Source organism: Mustelus asterias, chromosome 1 (assembly GCF_964213995.1).
Source record: "Mustelus asterias chromosome 1, sMusAst1.hap1.1, whole genome shotgun sequence".
Taxonomy (NCBI): Eukaryota; Metazoa; Chordata; class Chondrichthyes; order Carcharhiniformes; family Triakidae; genus Mustelus; species Mustelus asterias.
Window position 1 is genome coordinate 59,200,104 of NC_135801.1, and position 21,094 is coordinate 59,221,197.

The following is a 21,094-nucleotide window of genomic DNA, read 5'->3' on the forward strand; positions in this document are numbered from 1 at the left end:
AAAAGCCACACAAGCTTTCGAGGCTCTGAGCCCCTTCTTCAGGTGAGTGGGAATTCTGTTCACAAACAGAACTTATAAGACACAGACTCAATTTACATGAATAATGGTTGGAATGCGAATACTTACAACTAATCCAGTCTTTAAGAAACAAAACAATGGGAGTGGAGAGAGCATCAAGACAGGCTAAAAAGATGTGTATTGTCTCCAGACAAGACAGCCAGTGAAACTCTGCAGGTCCACGCAACTGTGGGAGTTACAAATAGTGTGACATAAATTCTGATTCTAGGATCGCATGATAAAAACTCAGGAGGAAAAAAGCAGAAATATTTATGTGAAATAGTGTGACATAAACCCAATATCCCGGTTGAGGCCGTCCTTGTGTGTGCGGAACCTGGCTATCAGTTTCTGCTCAGCGACTCTGCGCTGTCGTGTGTCGCGAAGGCCGCCTTGGAGAACGCTTACCCGAATATCAGAGGCCGAATGCCCGTGACCGCTGAAGTGCTCCCCAACAGGAAGAGAACAGTCTTGCCTGGTGATTGTCGAGCGGTGTTCATTCATCCGTTGTCGCAGCGTCTGCATAGTTTCCCCAATGTACCATGCCTCGGGACATCCTTTCTTGCAGCGTATCAGGTAGACAACGTTGGCCGAGTTGCAAGAGTATGTACCGTGTACCTGGTGGATGGTGTTCTCACGTGAGATGATGGCATCTGTGTCGATGATCCGGCACGTCTTGCAGAGGTTGCTGTGGCAGGGTTGTGTGGTGTCTTGGTCACTGTTCTCCTGAAGGCTGGGTAGTTTGCTGCGGACAATGGTCTGTTTGAGGTTGTGCGGTTGTTTGAAGGCAAGAAGTGGGGGTGTGGGGATGGCCTTGGCGAGATGTTCGTCTTCATCAATGACATGTTGAAGGCTCCGGAGGAGATGCCGTAGCTTCTCCGCTCCGGGGAAGTACTGGACAACGAAGGGTACTCTGTCCACTGTGTCCCGTGTTTGTCTTCTGAGGAGGTCGGTGCGGTTTTTCGCTGTGGCGCGTTGGAACTGTTGATCAATGAGTCTAGCGCCATATCCTGTTCTTATGAGGGCATCTTTCAGCGTCTGGAGGTGTCTGTTGCGATCCTCCTCATCCGAGCAGATCCTGTGTATACGGAGGGCTTGTCCGTAGGGGATGGCTTCTTTAACGTGTTTCGGGTGGAAGCTGGAGAAGTGGAGCATCGTGAGGTTATCCGTGGGCTTGCGGTACAGTGAGGTGCTGAGGTGACCGTCCTTAATGGAGATGCGCGTGTCCAAGAATGCAACCGATTCCGGAGAGTAGTCTATGGTGAGCCTGATGGTGGGATGGAACTTGTTGATGTCATCATAGAGTTGTTTCAGTGATTGTTCACCATGAGTCCAAAGGAAGAAAATGTCATCGATGTATCTAGTGTATAGCACCGGTTGAAGGTCCCGTGCGGTGAAGAAGTCTTGTTCGAACCTGTGCATGAAGATGTTGGCATATTGAGGTGCAAATTTGGTCCCCATGGCTGTTCCGTGTGTCTGGATGAAGAACTGGTTGTTGAAGGTGAAGATATTGTGGTCCAGGATGAAGCGGATGAGATGTAAAATTGCATCTGGAAACTGGCAGTTGTTGGCGCTGAGCACTGAGGCCGTTGCAGCAATGCCATCGTCATGGGGGATGCTGGTGTAGAGTGCTGAGACATCCATTGTGACGAGGAGCGCTCCTGGTTCAACTGCTCCATGTGTGCCGAGTTTCTGTAGGAAGTCCGTCGTGTCGCGACAAAAGCTGGGGGTTCTTTGTACAATGGGTTTCAGGATGCCCTCGACATAGCCGGAGAGGTTCTCGCACAGGGTCCCATTGCCCGATACGATGGGACGGCCGGGTGTGTTTGCCTTGTGTATCTTCGGGAGGCAGTAGAGATCTCCAACGCGGGGAGTACGTGGGATGAGAGCACGGAGGGTGTTCTGAAGGTCCGGATCAAAGGTCTTGATCAGAGTGTTGAGTTGACGGGTGTGTTCTTTGGTCGGATCTGCAGGTAACTGTCTGTAGTGTTCCTCGTTGTTGAGTTGTCGGTACACTTCGAACAATTCGAACAAGACTTCTTCACCGCACGGGACCTTCAACCGGTGCTATACACTAGATACATCGATGACATTTTCTTCCTTTGGACTCATGGTGAACAATCACTGAAACAACTCTATGATGACATCAACAAGTTCCATCCCACCATCAGGCTCACCATAGACTACTCTCCGGAATCGGTTGCATTCTTGGACACGCGCATCTCCATTAAGGACGGTCACCTCAGCACCTCACTGTACCGCAAGCCCACGGATAACCTCACGATGCTCCACTTCTCCAGCTTCCACCCGAAACACGTTAAAGAAGCCATCCCCTACGGACAAGCCCTCCGTATACACAGGATCTGCTCGGATGAGGAGGATCGCAACAGACACCTCCAGACGCTGAAAGATGCCCTCATAAGAACAGGATATGGCGCTAGACTCATTGATCAACAGTTCCAACGCGCCACAGCGAAAAACCGCACCGACCTCCTCAGAAGACAAACACGGGACACAGTGGACAGAGTACCCTTCGTTGTCCAGTACTTCCCCGGAGCGGAGAAGCTACGGCATCTCCTCCGGAGCCTTCAACATGTCATTGATGAAGACGAACATCTCGCCAAGGCCATCCCCACACCCCCACTTCTTGCCTTCAAACAACCGCACAACCTCAAACAGACCATTGTCCGCAGCAAACTACCCAGCCTTCAGGAGAACAGTGACCAAGACACCACACAACCCTGCCACAGCAACCTCTGCAAGACGTGCCGGATCATCGACACAGATGCCATCATCTCACGTGAGAACACCATCCACCAGGTACACGGTACATACTCTTGCAACTCGGCCAACGTTGTCTACCTGATACGCTGCAAGAAAGGATGTCCCGAGGCATGGTACATTGGGGAAACTATGCAGACGCTGCGACAACGGATGAATGAACACCGCTCGACAATCACCAGGCAAGACTGTTCTCTTCCTGTTGGGGAGCACTTCAGCGGTCACGGGCATTCGGCCTCTGATATTCGGGTAAGCGTTCTCCAAGGCGGCCTTCGCGACACACGACAGCGCAGAGTCGCTGAGCAGAAACTGATAGCCAGGTTCCGCACACACAAGGACGGCCTCAACCGGGATATTGGGTTTATGTCACACTATTTCACATAAATATTTCTGCTTTTTTCCTCCTGAGTTTTTATCATGCGATCCTAGAATCAGAATTTATGTCACACTATTTGTAACTCCCACAGTTGCGTGGACCTGCAGAGTTTCACTGGCTGTCTTGTCTGGAGACAATACACATCTTTTTAGCCTGTCTTGATGCTCTCTCCACTCCCATTGTTTTGTTTCTTAAAGACTGGATTAGTTGTAAGTATTCGCATTCCAACCATTATTCATGTAAATTGAGTCTGTGTCTTATAAGTTCTGTTTGTGAACAGAATTCCCACTCACCTGAAGAAGGGGCTCAGAGCCTCGAAAGCTTGTGTGGCTTTTGCTACCAAATAAACCTGTTGGACTTTAACCTGGTGTTGTTAAACTTCTTACTGTGTATGCCCTACCTTGCCATGGTCAAAAGGCCTGAGGGTATGCATTAGGCATGCTCGCTGTGGTGAGGTACCAGTGAGCTCCTGGCACTGCAGAATAAGTCACAGGTTTCAAAAAAGCTAAGAAAAACTGGTTTTTAAGACTCTTCACTATTTATGGAAATACCTTGCAGGATCAAATTATGTTGAACCTCCTACACCTGTTTGATGACTTTGAAAGATGCTGTGCATCGCAACAATATTCTAGTACGTTAGCTGTAAAATATGTTGGAATGATCGAAGGGTGTGAGAGGTGTTTTATAAATGCTATTTATTTCCTTATTTTTGTGGACATATTTTTTGTCCCTTTTTCCACAGAAAATTTGTGAAAAAGGTTATTTTCAATGGTGTTTTTAAATCTAAGTCTTGAAAAGGAAGGCTGTTGGTCACAAACATTCACAAAAGATATATTAAAACAAACTTATGCTGTTATCCAATAGGACTGGATACAGAATATCCAGATATAGAATGTTACCCCTCTGAAGAGATTAAAAAATTATTCGTACTGTGAGATGATGAACTGTTCCTATTGAACTTTGCATTATGCTAGTTTCGAAGAGTGTGTGAGGTTGTAGATTTGATCAGCAGCACTTCTAGCCAACTCCTGAGAGTGTTCAGGAACCAAACGCCAACTTCTGATGGGGCAGAAATGAGTTGCACAAAGACCTGCAAATTGACAAATGAAAATTGTGAAAAGATAAACCATTGGAGTTTTCTGATGTGGAAAGGCCACAAATTCTGGAAGAAAGTCAAAAGGCATTAAGGGAGATGTTGAAGTGATAGCAGACCATGCCTAAAAAGCAGGCAGCTGGTGGTTGAAAATTGCACCAAGCATAATACTTAACACATCCATCGATTCCCAAGGTATATTTGGTGCCATTTCCAGACAGGTCTATAAATACACGAGCAACAACCCCCCACCAATCTGTTTTTAGTGGGTGGATGCATTATTGTGGAAATTGGAATCCTATGTCAGTTGTAGGATCCTAATTCGGATACAAATGGATAAGGTGGTTCATATGGGGGCTTAAAAAATAGCCATGAAAAATGGACTTTTATTTCTCTACAGTGATGAGGAGCAGGAAAGAATTGAGCTGTAATCCACTAACAGCCCAATCTACTTTGACAAAGGGTCGTCTGGATTTGAAACGTCAGCTCTTTCCTCTCCTTGCAGATGCTGCCAGATCTGCTGAGATTTTCCAGCATTTTCTCTTTTTGTTTCAGATTCCAGCATCCGCAGTAATTTGCTTTTAGCCCAATCTGCTAGCTGACTTAACATGGGAGCTGGCAGGTTTTGTTAAAAAAGACTTGCATTTATACTACCACAGGACATCCCAAAGTGTGTTTTACAGCCTGTGAGGGACTTCTGAAATGTAGAAATTGTTACAGTGTAGGAAACATGGCAGCCAATTTGTGAACCGCAAGTTCCTACAAACAGCAAATTGATAACCAGATCACGTATTTTGAAGGATACATATTGGCCAGAGCACAGAGAATAAAACTCCTGATCTTTGAAATAGTGCCATGGAATCTTTTGCATGCACCTGTGAGGGTATATGGAGTCTCGGTTTGACTTCACCGAGATGCAGCACTTCTGATAATGCAGCACCTTCTCAGTCTTGCAACTAGAGGTCAGCATTTAAATGAACAGGCAAAGACCACTATCTGTTTCAATTGGAATTGACAATCGCCTCCACCATTTTTAACTTCAGTAAGATGATCCATTGATCCAGGGAAGCGTTTATATTTTTACATTCTTAATCGGAGAATCCCGGCAGTGCTGAAGGAGGCCATTCAGCCCATCGAGCCTGCAGTGACAACAATCCCACCCAGGACCTATCCCCGTGACCCCACATATTTAACCTGCTATTTCCCCTGACACTAAGGAACAATTTAGCATGGTCAATCAAGCTAACCTGCACATCTTTGGACTGTGGGAGGAAACCGGAGCACCCGGAGGAAACCCACACAGATACGGGGAAGATGTGCAAACTCCACACAGACAGTGATCCGAGGCCGGAATTGAACCCGGATCTCTGGCGCTGTGAGGCAGCAGTGCTAACCACCGTGCCATCGTACCAGTGATATTTTGTATCAGCTGATATTTTGTATCAGTGCTCAAAAATGAACTGCATTGATTTGAGATAAATTAATCTGATTATAATTATGACTTGTTAGGGAACCCAGGTGCTTAATTTTAAATCGATGTTGGAAATTGGGTGTTTGGAGGCCAGGAATTACAGTTCCCAGTGGATCCCCTGCGCATGCGCTGGCTGGGAGATGGTTACACATATACAGTTTGTGTCTTTTACTGTCTTTAGGTTGGGAAGTTGGGTCTTTAGTGCATGTGCCGACGTGGCAGCTGGTAGAATTTGAATCCCATTAATACTGCCATGTCTCAGTAATGGGGGCCATGAAACTATCATCGATTGTTGTGAAAACAAATTTGGTTCACAAGTGTCCTGCCTGGAAGGAAATCTGCTATCCTTACCTGGGCTAGCCTGACTCCAGACCCACAGCAATATGATTGACTCTTACCCTCTGCAATGGCCTGGTTAGCCACTCGCTTCAAGGGCAAGTAGGGTGGGCAACAAATGCTGGCCTTGCCAGTGACACCCATATCCCATGGAAAGCAAAATTAAAATAAATTGAGAGAAGATGTCCCAGGGAGCAGGACACAGAGGAGATGGCAGGGAGATGGTCCCAAACCAGGGGGTGGGACAGAAAGAGGTCCCAGAAGAAAGTCCCAAGCAGGGACAAAGACAGGGATCAGAGATCAATCCCACTGTCTCAAGATAAATGATAGGGCAGAGAAAAGTACTCCCAAGTGAACGAAAGAGCCTGCAGGAGCTGACTTGAACCAAAACCGGCTTGAGAGAAGCCTAGAGGATTCAAAAGGGCAGCAGAAGGTTGGTGACTTGATGCAATCCTTTTAGAGCAATGGTGTTCTGTTTGGCACAGTAGAATATCCAAAGGTTTGCTACGAAGGTAAAGGACAAATGTACTCTGAGATCCAGAGGAAAGGAGTCTTAGAAGGCAGGATAGAAGTCCTGGAGATTGTTCCTTTTTGAAACCGTCTGAGTGGGAGTGACGTTTGGAGAAAACTCCAAAGTGAATTCTTCAAATCTTGAGATTGGAAATCCTTGTGAGAAAGAGTGTTTCAGTGAGACCAATTAGCTCATGGTGTGACAAGTGTCCAGGTGGGTTGTTGAGAAATTTGCTTTGGTCACATCTGTGTGGTGTGTTAGACCACGGTTCACTTGTACCGCATAGTTATCCTGAATATTAGAATATAAGGTAGATATGGTCAATTGTTTTATCTTTCTGAATTTGTATGTGTCTCTGAAGATGTATTTATTTATTAATGTCACAAATAGGCTTATATTAACACTGCAATGAAATTGCTGTGAAAATCCCCTAGTCGCCACACTCCGGCACTTGTTCGGCTACACCGAGGGAGTATTTAGCACCTAAGCAGCACATCTTTAGGACTGTGGGAGGAAACCGGAGCATCCAGAGGAAACCCACGCAGACATGGGGATAATGTGCAGACTCCGCACAGACCATGACCCATGCTAGGAATCGAACCCAGGTCTCTGGTGCTGTGAGGCAGCAGTGCTAACCACTGTGCCACCCTGATGTAGTTGGGGTAAAGGAATAGTGAATATTTGAACTGTTTATTTTCTTGTTCGTATTGTGATCTTTCCAAATTTTTTGTTTAATAAATGTGTTTTATTCTGTGTCAAAAGCTCATCAGCAAACTCGTATGAATTTGATTTCTTAAATCCTATCTTTTAATTTTTTTATCAAACCAGGTTTCACTCTGAGATCTGACTAGTCTAACATTAATATCAGCTGAATTATAACAGACTGTGGGCCCGATTTTACCATTGCGTTGCACCCGTTTTTGGGCGCGAAAACGTGGTAAAGTCGGGTGTGAGGACATTAACACGATCCGCGCAGATTGCCACTTTACCGAAACCCAGGAATGGTGGCGATCCGCTTTGCGCATGCATTTAAATTGAATTAATGAACTGCCCGTCCAACTTTATCAGCATTTCCCCCTTTACCACCGCGTTTGCAAATCCGGAACCGCGCCGTAATGGACCTGCTAAATAAAAGTCTGAATCTGGTGCTCCAGCTGCTGAAGAGCGCATTCAGTGTTTTCAATGGCTTTCTGACTCAGATCAGTGGTGGGGGGCGGGGGGAGAGAGAGGAGTTAGGCGGGTCAGATCATTCTCTGGTTGGGGGCGGGGGGAGGGGAGTGAGGCCAGATCATTGTCTGGTTGGTGGGGGGAGAGGAGGAGGCGGGTCAGATGTTCCTCTGGAGGGGGGTAGTGAGGCCACATCTTGGTTGGGGGGGGGGGGCCTAGATCGTAGTCTAGGGGGGTGGGGGGGGGGAGTGAGGCCAGACCATTCTCTTGGGGAGGTGGGGTGAGGCTAGATCGTTGTCTGGGGGAGGGGGGGATGAGTGAGGGCAGATCATTCTCTGGGGAGGGCGGGGGGGGTAGTGAGGCTAGATCGTTGTCTGGGGGGGGGGGTGAGTGAGGCCAGATCATTCTCGCGGGGAGTGAGGCTAGATCGTTGTCTTGGGGGGGGGGGGGGGTGGAGTGAGGCCAGACCATTCTCTGGGGGGGGGAAGTGAGGCTAGATCGTTGTCTGGCGGGGTGAGTGAGGCCAGACCATTCACTGGGGGTGGGGGAATGAGGCTAGATCGTTGTCTGGGGGCGGGGCGGAGTGAGGCCAGACCATTCTCTAGGGTTGGGGGGGGGGGGTGTGAGGCTAGATCGTTGTCGGGGGGACGCCCGATTGCTCACTGATGAGGGGGGCAGGTGGATCTCTAGTGGGGGGGCAGGGGGGTCTGCTGCCACTCTGTGGGTGATCAGTGGGGAGGGGGCACAGAGGTGGCGATCGGTCTGGGTAGTGGGAGTGGTGGATAAGGGGGACAGTGATGTGTGTGGGTAGTGGGGGGGGGGATAAGGGGGACAGTGATGTGTGGGTAGTGGGGGGTGGGATAAGGGGGACAGTGATGTGTATGGGTCGTGGAGGGGTGGATAAGGGGGACAGTGATGTGTGTGGGTAGTGGGGGGGTGGATAAGGGGGACAGTGATGTGTGTGGGTAGTGGGGGGGTGGATAAGGGGGACAGTGATGTGTGTGGGTAGTGGGGGGGTGGATAAGGGGCACAGTGATGTGTGGGGGGGTGGGATAAGGGGGACAGTGATGTGTGTGGGTAGCGGGGCACGGTGATGTGTGTGTGCACCATCGCTCCCGGGCCGCTTTCTGCGGCCCGGGAGTGATCTCACATGGGCGCGCTTTTTCAAATTTTTTTTCAACTGCGCATGCACAGTTCAGAGCTCCGATCGTTTCGGCAGATTTTCCCCGCCCACAGCGCGACTGGAGATGGCTGAGAGCGTATGGGGGCGCCTGAAAGCAGATTGCTAAATCAGATCTGCATTACGCCGAGATTCAGCACTTAGAATGAAAATGGTAAAATCGGGCCCTGTATGTTCACTTACTGTGAAAGAAAGCAGCCGTATGATTCATTGCAAGCTTCACCTCCCTTAAGTATGTATTGCATTTGCCTTCAAAGAGATTGAAGATGATGCTGGGCAAATTATAAAGATATCTAATTCAAGTTTTGAGGGTTATTATTATTGCACCCACTGCATTACACCATCTTACAAGTAGATAAAGGGGAATGTGAGTTAACTCTTGTAGAGATTGCCAATAGGAGCAATGGAACCCCAGAAAGTATTGAAAGTAGATGTATATTTGTAATATTGCCAATGCATCCACTTGGGTGTATTGTTGATTCTCTCATTTGAAGTCAATAACAAATGTATTTTTTGGGGACAAGTGTTACAGGAGCCACTGTGAGGTATTAGATAGATAGAATTCATCGAATCCCTACAGTGCTGAAGGAGGCCATTCAGCTCATCATGTCTGCACTGATCATAATCCCACCCAGGCCCTGTCCCCATAGTCCTATGCATTTACTCGAGCTACCCCTTAGCCACCCCTTAGCTACCCCTGCCACCTAGGGGCAATTTATCAGGGCCAATCCACCTAACCCACACATCTTTGGACTGTGGGAGGAAGCCGGAGCACCCGGAGGAAACCCACGCAGACATGAGGAGAATGTGTAAACTCCACACAGACAGTCACCCAAGCTGGGAATCAAACCCGGATCCCTGGCACTGTTAGGCAGCAGTGCTAACTACTGTGCCACACAGAGACTTCCCCGGGAATTATAGACCGGTGAGTCTCACTTCTGTTGTCGGCAAGATGTTGGAAAAAATTATAAGGGATAGGATTTATAGTTATTTGGAGAGTAATGAATTGATAGGTGATAGTCAGCATGGTTTTGTGGCAGGTAGGTCGTGCCTTACTAACCTTATTGAGTTTTTTGAGAAAGTGACCAAGGAGGTGGATGGGGGCAAGGCAGTGGACGTGGTATATATGGATTTTAGTAAGGCGTTTGATAAGGTTCACCATGGTAGGCTTCTGCAGAAAATGCAGATGTATGGGATTGGGGGTGATCTAGGAAATTGGATCAGGAATTGGCTAGCGGATAGGAAACAGAGGGTGGTGGTTGATAGTAAATATTCATCATGGAGTGCGGTTACAAGTGGTGTACCTCAGGGATCTGTTTTGGGGCCACTGCTGTTTGTAATATTTATTAATGATCTGGATGAGGGTATAGTTGGGTGGATTAGCAAATTTGCTGATGACACCAAAGTCGGTGGTGTGGTAGACAGTGAGGAAGGGTGTCGTAGTTTGCAGGAAGACTTAGACAGGTTGCAAAGTTGGGCCGAGAGGTGGCGGATGGAGTTTAATGCGGAGAAGTGTGAGGTAATTCACTTTGGTAGGAATAACAGATGTGTTGAGTATAGGGCTAACGGGAGGACTTTGAATAGTGTGGAGGAGCAGAGGGATCTAGGTGTATGTGTGCATAGATCCCTGAAAGTTGGGAATCAAGTAGATAAGGTTGTTAAGAAGGCATATGGTGTCTTGGCGTTTATTGGTAGGGGGATTGAATTTAGGAGTCGTAGCGTTATGTTGCAACTGTACACAACTCTGGTGCGGCCGCACTTGGAGTACTGTGTGCAGTTCTGGTCCCCACATTACAGGAAGGATGTGGAGGCTTTGGAGAGGGTGCAGAGGAGGTTTACCAGGATGTTGCCTGGTATGGAGGGGAGATCCTATGAGGAGAGGCTGAGGGATTTGGGATTGTTTTCGCTGGAAAGGCGGCGGCTAAGAGGGGATCTTATTGAAACATATAAGATGATTAGAGGTTTAGATAGGGTGGATAGTGATAGCCTTTTTCCTCTGATGGAGAAATCCAGCACGAGGGGGCATGGCTTTAAATTGAGGGGGGGTAGTTATAGAACCGATGTCAGGGGTAGGTTCTTTACCCAGAGGGTGGTGAGGGATTGGAATGCCCTGCCAGCATCAGTAGTAAATGCGCCTAGTTTGGGGGCGTTTAAGAGATCCGTAGATAGGTTCATGGACGAAAAGAAATTGGTTTAGGTTGGAGGGTCACAGTTTTTTTTTAACTGGTCGGTGCAACATCGTGGGCCGAAGGGCCTGTTCTGCGCTGTAATGTTCTATGTTCTATGTTCAATCTCTCTCAAGGTGAGAGAGATCTTTTTGTCGATTTTCTGTACTTTTGCTTGCGGTTTTCTCTTGGATAAGGTCACTTTGATAACCTGTATTCTACCACAGAATGCAATACCTTGTTCCTAACGTGAAAATGCTTTACTACCCAGCAAGAAATCTAATGTAAATTATTTATTCTCATATTCAACATGTAGTTGGAGAATTAGATGAGTAATATTTCTATAGGTTCCTAATCCAAAGCAGTTATTTTATTGTGAGAATGTTAATAATGATTATATCCCACTGAGAATTTCTTCCATGTTGCTTCTATAAGTAGCAATCTAACAGTCAGAATGGGTGCTACATATAGTCTGATTTTATAACTTCTTTATCCAAACTGAGCAATTTACCCATATTACAAAAAAAATCATTTTATCATTTAGTTCCTTGCATGTTGCTAAGTGATTTTATTTTTTTTAATGTTAAATGCCAATGTTAGTTATAGTAAGACAAACCCTCTTTATAAATGCTAGGAGCATCCAGTAGAGACTAAAAGTCAATTGTTTAATTTTATTTCCACTAAGTAAAATACGTATCAAATATTTCAGTGTGGCCAATAATTTGCAGTGCATTCAACAGGAATAACTTTATGCGTATCTTGGTCCTTAATCACTTGCATTTTTACACAGTTAATCACAATGTAGTTCTATTGTGTTTAATATGTTTTTTGACAGAGCCATTTTGTACCTATTTGTATTTCTGTACCTAATTTTAAACCTTGTATTATAAAGGCACAATTATTTTGTGATGATTGTCTAACAGGAGATTAATAGACACCTCCTCGAAGTGACTGTTGATGGGTAATTTTCCAGAGTTTCCACTGAAGCTGCAGTTGGAGATTGGAAGAACCCAACAGAAATTTGAAGCAGATAACTTTTAAACATTCTCTGTTACGTTATCACTTAGTAATTATCTGTGGGTAGTAACATTAAAATATTTTTCTAAAAAAGGACGAGCGTGCAGCTATGTTAAAAGAATTGGAAGGACTTAGACAACAAAGAAATCAGTTGAAAGTGGAGTTGGAAAAATACCAAGAATGTGATCCAGAAGTAATTGAACAAATCCGTGAGTAATCCATTTTGATCAGTTAAAATCTCATTCTGGGGATTTTGCTTATCTAAAATAGTTTAAATTGAGGTATAACTAAACCCAAACTGAGAAACCTGTGTTAACAGTAATATAATGCTAAAGTCCGATTTCACATTGAAATATAACCAAACCCTGTTTAACAAGATTATGCTGTACCTTGAATAAGCAGTTTTCAGTTTCAGACAGTATGGTCCTGGTTCCTTTTTTGTGAGCAGTGTATGATAACTTAATTAAATCAGCTCTCAGTACCATACTCTTGGGTAATCTGATGGTACTGAACTGCTTTCTATTTGGTATTTTCTTATCCTGTGCTTTTCTGCGACTATTTTGATAGCTGTGGAATTGACCAATTTGTTTTAGATTGATCAGTCCATTGTCCTCCTCGGGACTGGAGGAGCTAAGTCCAAATAGGTATTGTATCCATTCTGAAACATACTAATTAAGATTTTACCGACCACAGAAGTAAACCAAAATAAATTATTTCAATTATTTGAATACTGCTTGACAATGGTAACTAGTGGTTTTGGTTTGGTACTTACAATGCATTACTTAATTTAAATCTGAATTTAAATTGATGCTACATTATCCTAATCTTTTGTAATTTCTATAATCGCAGGAGACAGAAAAAATATTGCCCTGCATATTCTCCAGTTATGAAGAATAAATTTGTGTACAAGTGATATGGCCATTCTGATTTTTTTTTTCTTTTTATAGGGCAGAATAACAAGATAGCGAAAGATGCAGCCAATAGATGGACTGGTATGTTATCTCACAGTAAAGTTATTCAGTTCATTTTCATCCATTTCCAAATGTCTCAGTGGAGAGTCAGTTTTTTAATATTCACTCTCATTTTGTTTTTTCCTCTAGATAATGTATTTGCCATAAAATCCTGGGCAAATAAAAAGTTTGGATTTGAACGGAATAAAATTGATAAGGCTTTTGGAATTCCAGAAGATTTTGACTATATTGACTGATGTACCAGTATACATTAATCATTCATCAATTTTTTTTGAGTTTATATCAAACTTTGTGTTTATTGAAAAATCATCTGTTTTTATCACAAGAAAATTTAAACTTCTACATCTGGGCTATCAATTTTGTGGAGTTCAATTTGCTTTTGTGACCTTGAGTCTTCTATTGTACATGGTTAGGTGAATTGGTCATGATAAATTCTCCCTCTGTGTACCTGAACAGACACCAGAGTGTGGCGACTAGTAACTTCATTGCAGTGTTAATGTAAGCCTACTTGTGACACTAATAAATAAACGTTAAAACTTTAAGCTCTATTCTACCTGTTCTAAATCAGTGTTTGCAGCAGAGAATTATCTAACACGGTGCCATTATGAAGGACAAATTCCTGGCAGATATTGGCAATTGATGGAGGATTGAGTCCAGCTAAATTAAAGAACAATTGAATAAAATAGAATGCAGTTTATACAACAAGCCTACTAATAATAGTAGTGTGTATATAAAGCCCAATCTATAACCTGTTGAATAGTAATTTTTATTAAATCAGTCCTGATAAACAACAGTTTGCTAAGTGTACATTAAGTGACCCAATTTTGCGTTTTTACAACACTCATCTCAATAGCACCATCCCTATCTGAGAATAGTCCGTCAGTTGAGTCTGTGTTTTACTGAATATCCCTTCCCCACTTTACTGGCAAAGAAAAATGCAGTGCAATTTTATTGTGAGATCAGTTTGGATAAAAATATGAGTTTCGAAAGCTTAAAGCTGAATTGCAGCTGAATTTAATTATTTTTTTCAACCAGATTATTGTCTGCTCTATATCAAGTGCTCGTTCCTCAAATGTTCCACACTGATATTTCTGTAGTGCTTTGCTTCATTTTGTAAAGAAGGGTTAAAGTCTTTACACGTACAAATATTTTGAACCATAATGGGGATTGAAACCAGATTATTTAATGCAACAAAATTGACTACACTGCTTATGTTGACTAAGTTGGGAAGAAATTGGAATAAGATAAAGATTTTCACATCTGCTGTGCCAGAAATGTGTTCTATGTATAAGTGTAAATCAGAAATTTGTAATATTGTATTAAACATATTATTTGCTCATTATTATTGAAATAAATACTGAACTGTTTAAGTGCCAAGTGTCTGAAGGTAATTTTTGTTCACTATTTTACAGGGGAAACCACCAGGTCTCCTGTTGTTCCACAGCCTGACAATACATAAAGCTTTCATTTAGTAACAAATTTGAAACCAAATGTCAAAACATAAAAGAGCTGAATGTGCATAGGTAAGTACAATAAAATATTCCTTTGTTTACAGCTAAGGGCTGTTACTTGGGTGCTGCCAATCAATGGTAGCATTTGATTCCAGAGTGCAAAGCTGAGTTATATTTCAGGTTGCGACTTGCATTCTGCCTCATAGGAAAGGCTGTACATTCGTGCTCTTTGGACATTCTCTGCTAATATTAATAGAGTGGAAGTAACTTTTTTGTGTGTTTCGCACTCTCCTGGGTCACTGTACTTTAAGTGTTCCAGGCTTAATCACTGAGACCAGTTTTCTTGCATGTTCAATGAAATAACCAAAAGGATAGCTAATTTTCCAATGTGTTCCACAGGATTGATTTGGAAAATGATATATTTGCCAACAGTTAATAGTTTTGGCCATGCTGCTGATGATGGGGGAATTTCGCAATTGTAATGCCATTGAATGTCAAGGGTGATAGTTAGATTCTGTTGGAGATGGTCATTGCCCAGCACTTATCTGGTGTGAACGTTGCCACTTTGCAGCCTGAGCTTGAATGCTATCCAAGTCTTGTTGCATGCAGTGATGGGGGGCTTCATTATCCAAAGAGCTGCAAATTGAACTGAAAGTTGTGCAAACATCCCCACTTATTTTATGATAGATCATTGTTGAAGCAACTGAGGATGCTTATGCCATCTGGAAATGATTGGCTTCTAACAACCATAATTAGTTAATAGTACCTTGCCTTTAATCTTGCAAGAAATTGTAAGGATTACTTGCCAGATCTTAATTTTAGTTGCTCTTTGCATGCATACGTTAATTTGAAAATAACTGGGACAAGATTGAAGTCATAAATGTCAACCCAGGTGATGAACTATGAGAATGTCAGCTCTGGATATAATCCACCAGGGTTAAATAATGTAGGCTGCAATGTCACACTGGGATCCTGGCATTTTCTGTTAATTATTTTTTGATATTAAGGAAGAATTGACTATTTTATTTATGCGATTGATTATTGGTGCAATGGTAGCATTCTTGCCTCTCAGTCAGAAGTGTTGGGTTGGCTATTCTGGATAGCCCCAAGAAAGGGAGATCTGAGCACCAATTCTGATGTCCAATGAGGGTATTTGCATGGTATGGATGATCTTGCCATAGTCAGAGAAAGGTGGGGCTCTTTCGACTGAGTTGCACCTCACCTGGGAGGTTCCTCACAACTTGTATCATAGAACCCCTACAGTAAAGGAGGAGGCCAGTTGACCAATCTGCACCGACAACAATCCCACCCAGACCCTATCCCTGTAACCCCTCATATTTACCCTGTTAATCCCCTTGACACTAAGGGGGGGGGGGGGGGTGGTTAGAGATGCGGGGGTGGGGGGGAGGCGTGGTGTGGGTCACCTGTGCGGAGAGGGGGATGGGGTGGCGTGACGTGGGGTTCGTCACGGGGTCAGGAGGGAAAGAGGGTTGACAAGTGATCTATTGTCGCACTCATTATAAATGATTTAAGTACTTTTAATAAGAACTTTTTAACTATAACAAACCTATGCTTACAAGTATTAAACAAAGAATTTACCAATTAAGTTTTTGTGTTTGTACTTATTGTGTGAAAATTATCATTTTTTTATGATTTAACTCTTCATCACAATAATGTTCTGCCAGTACTCTTGCAAGACTAGGGGATTTTCACAGTAACTTCATTGCAGTGTTAATGTAAGCCTATCCGTGACACTAATAAATGAAACTTTGAAAGGGTTCTGCAGCTGGAAATGTTTGGGAAAGCCTTCTTTAGAGTAACTATTACCTCTGGTTGTATTCTTGCCTCTGACTTAGAATTACTCAGTCTTCTCAGGATCTAGTCACTTAAAGGTGATGTTATTGTGCTAGTAATCCAGAGACCTGGACTAATGATTCAGACACATGAGTTTAACTCCAACAAATATTAGGGGAATTTCAAATTCAATTAATAAATGTGGAGTAAAAAGCTAGCCTCAGTGATGATTGTGAAGCTATCAGATTGTAATAACTATTTGGCTGCCTTTACCAAAGTCTATCGTTCTTACCCAGTTGGGTTATAGGTGACTCCAGACCCCACTGCAATGTTTTGACTCTTACTACGAGGAGCTGATAATGTATCTAGTTTAATCCATTTTAAAATATGTATTCACTTATCTTTATTGGACGGCACAGTGGTTAGCACTGCTGCGCCTCAGCGCAAGGGACCTGGGTTCGATTCCTGGCTTGTGTGACTGTTTGAGTGACTGTCTGCTGAGTCTGCACGTTCTCCCTGTGTCTGCATGGGTTTCCTCCGGGTCCTCTGGTTTCCTCCCACATTCCGAAAGGCATGCTGCTTAGATGCATTGGCCATGCTAAATTCTCCCACTGTGTAACCGAACAGGCACCGGAGTGTGGCAACTAGGGGATTTTCACAGTAACTTCATTGCAGTATTAATGTAAGCCTACTTGAGACACTAATAAATAAACTTTAACTTATCTCATATACAACTTCAACTTAGTTTAATTATTGAAACAATGTAGCTGATATAATTTATCTTATTTTAATATGCATTTATTATATACCCGTTTGTGTAAAATAAATTGCAATTTAACTATTTTTCTAAACTAAAATGATTGGAATAGTTAAATTGATATAGAAGCATTTCTTTCTAAAAAAGGAAGGGATATTATTTGTAACAAAATAGTAGGTAATAGTTATGAGAAAGTACATCCAGGGTGTCATACTTTACTGCTGTACTGCAGTCATGTAACAATTTATCAGTCTACCAGCAACATTGAGGGGCAAAAAATAGACTTCATGAAGATCTAGCATTTTTAAGTCTAAAGTGCGTTTGTTTTGACCTTGTGGGAACCAGAAGACTCCTCCCTTGGAGAATTGTGTATAGTGGAAAGCTGCACAGTCCAACAAGCCACAACATGATCATTCCTTCTGCGGCCATAACCACCTTTACACAGACGATGGATAGGGCTCCCGGAACACATACAAGGAGCATTTTCTGCTGACCGTGAACCCAAAGTTCAGAGCCAGAGCTAGTCTCTGCAACAATCAGGTCTGAACATTTTGACTCAAGAGGCTGCCCCCAAACCAAAAGCTTGTTAATGAAATTGGTTTTCAACCTACATGCAGTTACTGAAGCAATCACTGGGTGGCATCAGGAGATTTCAGAAACTCTTCTGCCAGCTCAGCCACCAAAAACTCTTGTTTCTGGGTAAAGGAGGGTGGGTACCAGTGAACCAGCAGCTTGTTTTGCACTTCAGTGAAATCAATAAAGTAAAACATGGTGGCCCACTTACACATGGTTTTCGGATTTTTCTTTGGCAACAAGTTTATTTTTTTAAACTTCACTTTACAGTTTATAACTTAAACTTTTACATTTTCTGTCTGCGCCTTATTTTTTCTTTCAGTTCTTTTATTCTTTCTCGCTACCTCCCAGGATATCCCAGTTCCAAGGCTGCCCCCTCTCATTCAACTAGTCAACTGCCCTCCTAAGGTATTTGATTTTTCAATTTTGACACTCAGCCAATTATTACTGCTGGAGTTTGAATTCTCCAGACCATTCCCACCTTCTCCTCTCTCCCTGACCCTGCTGGCCAGCCCCTGGGAGATTCTAGACCATATCGCAAGAACACTCTTTAATCCTTGGAATACATACACATTATATTTTACACAAACGGGTATATAATAAATATAATAAATGCATATTAAATTAAGATAAATTATATCAGCTACATTGTTTCAATAATTAAACTAAGTTGAAGTTGTATCATTTTATAAATGAACTGAACACCTTGAGTCTTTTTAGCTTGTTTTCTTTTCTGAAAATGTGGTTCATGGTATTTGGGCGGTAGGATGTTGTGTCTCCATCTTGTGGCTTTGCCATTCATCACTTTCAGTGGTCGGTTGGTATGCTGTACAGGCTATGTGTGTGTTGCTCCTAGTGTTGTAGGAGCTGTGCTTCATGTCGCTGATGTTGACTTGCTGGTGATAGTGTTGATGTTGGCCCACTTGTTGTGATGCTGTTGATATCTTGCTGGTTAGTGATATTGCTGATGTTAATGATTTTCTTTTGCTGTTTCAGCTGGGATATGGATTCTGTTCCTTATCATTTGCTTGCCAGTTTCAGTCTCAATGATGTATGTATGACCTTTAGTCTCAACATCAGCGATCTTTGCTGGGTTCCAGGTTTTTGTGATTGGTTCCTGTACATATACAGTTTGCCCTTTCAATATCCAGGTAATTACAGGCCGATGAGCCTTCCATCAGTGGGAGGGAAATTATTGGAGAGGATTCTTCGAGACAGGATTTATTCTCACTTGGAAATAAGTGGGCATATTAGCGAGAGGCAACATGGTTTTGTGAAGGGGAGGTCGTGTCTCACAAACTTGATCGAGTTTTTCGAGGAAATGACGAAATGATTGATGTGGGTAGGGCAGTGGATGTTGTCTACCTGGACTTCAGTAAGGCCTTTGACAAGGTCCTTCATGGCAGACTGGTGCAGAAGGTGAAGTTGCATGTGATCAGAGGTGAGCTGGCAAGGTGGATACAAAACTGGCCTGGTCATAGAAGTGGAGATGCCGGCGTTGGACTGGGGTGAACACAGTAAGAGTTTTAACAACACCAGGTTAAAGTCCAACAGGTTTATTTGGTAGCAAATACCATTAGCTTTCGGAGCGCTGCTCCTTCGTCAGATGGAGTGGAAATGTGCTCTCAAACAGTGCACAGAGACACAAAATCAAGTTACAGAATACTGATTAGAATGCGAATCCCTACAGCCAACCAGATCTTAAAGATACAGACAATGTGGGTGGAGGGAGCATTAAGCACAGATTAAAGAGATGTGTATTGTCTCCAGACAGGACAACCTGCAAGTCCAGGAGGCAAGCTGTGGGGGTTACTGATAATGTGACATAAATCCAACATCCCGGTTTAGGCCATTTAAGATCTGGTTGGACTTTAACCTGGTGTTGTTAAAACTCTTACCCCGGTCATAGAAGACAGAGGGTAACAGTGGAAGGGTGCATTTCTGAATGGAGGGCTGTGACAAGTGGTGTTCCTCAGGGATCAGTGCTGGGACCTTTGCTGTTTATAATATATATAAATGATTTGGAGGAAAATGTAACTGGTTTGATCAGTAAGTTTGCGGACGACACAAAGGTTGGTGGATTTGTGGATAGTGATGAGGATCATCAGAGGATACAGCAGGATATAGATCGGTTGGAGACTTGGGCAGAGAGATGGCAAATGGAGTTTAATCCGGACAAATGTGAGGTAATGCATTTTGGAAGGTCTAATACAGGTAGAAAATATACAGTAAATGGCAGAACCCTTAAGAGTATTGATAGGCAAAGGGATCTGGGTGTGCAGGTAGATAGGTCACTGAAAGTGACAATGCAGGTGGAGAAGGTAGTCAAGAAGGCATGCGGCATGCTTGCCTTCATCTATGCTTTCATAGAACTTTAGTTAGGCCGCACTTGGAATATAGTGTTCAATTCTGGTCGCACACTACCAGAAGGATGTGGAGGCTTTGGAGAGGGTACAGAAAAGATTTACCAGGATGTTGCCTGGTATGGAGGACATTAGCTATGAGGAGAGGTTGGAGAAATTGGTTTGTTCTCACTGGAACGACGGAGGTTGAGGGGCGACCTGATAGGAGTCTACAAGATTATGAGAGGCATGGACAGAGTGGATAGTAAGAAGCTTTTTCCCAGGGTGGAAGAGTCAATTACTAGGGGGCATAGGTTTAAGGTGCGAGGGACAAGATTTAAAGGAGATGTACGAGGCAGATTTTTTACACAGAGAGTGGTGGGTGCCTGGAACTTGTTGCCAGGGGAGGTGGAAGCAGATACGGTAGTGACTTTTAAGGGGCGTCTTGACAAATACATGAATAGGATGGGAATAGAGGGATATGGTCCCCGGAAGGATAGGGGGTTTTAGTTCAGTCGGGCAGCATGTTGGTGCAGGCTTGGAGGGCCTGTTCCTGTGCTGTAATTTTCTTTGTTCTTTAATAGTTCAGGCTTGCTGAAGTGTTAACCACCTTCTACCTATGTATTGGTGAGTTGTTCTCTTCCTCCCTCCAAATGATCAGGAGTAAGTATCTTGCTTTACAGTAGGGGTTGAATCACTGGTTTCATCGCCGGAGCAATATTGATGTGATACTCAAACTCCAAACTATCCTACCATCTATTCAAAATGCTCTGGATACGTTTGGACAGATCTTTCTGCCATCTGACCAAGGAGCACTTTTCAATGTGTGTCACCTCCTTCATCTCGTACTGAGATCAGCTGCAGCTCTTCACAACTACTTAATCCCAGTATAGCAGGACCATCTATTTCAGTGATATAGAACATCCAATTAACATCTTTTCCGTAGTGTGAAGCTATGGACAACTGTGTTGTTTCATCTAATTATTCACATATTATTTCACATAAAATAATAGTTTAATATATGTGACATAGGCTGTGATAGACGTGTCACATTT

The 21,094-nt window shown here is 43.5% G+C and overlaps 1 protein-coding gene across 1 annotated transcript in view; it reads left to right on the top strand.

The window, feature by feature from the left end:
- mnd1 (meiotic nuclear divisions 1 homolog (S. cerevisiae)) overlaps nt 1–14,497 on the top strand; it is a 41,310-nt gene extending 26,813 nt beyond the window's left edge. The window contains exons 6-8 of the mRNA XM_078211356.1: nt 12,246–12,360; nt 13,099–13,143; nt 13,252–14,497. Of these exons, the coding sequence (XP_078067482.1) occupies nt 12,246–12,360; nt 13,099–13,143; nt 13,252–13,358 (267 nt within the window). The 3' untranslated portion in view covers nt 13,359–14,497. The remainder of the gene's footprint in view (nt 1–12,245; nt 12,361–13,098; nt 13,144–13,251) is intronic.
- Nucleotides 14,498–21,094: the final 6,597 nt, after the last annotated feature.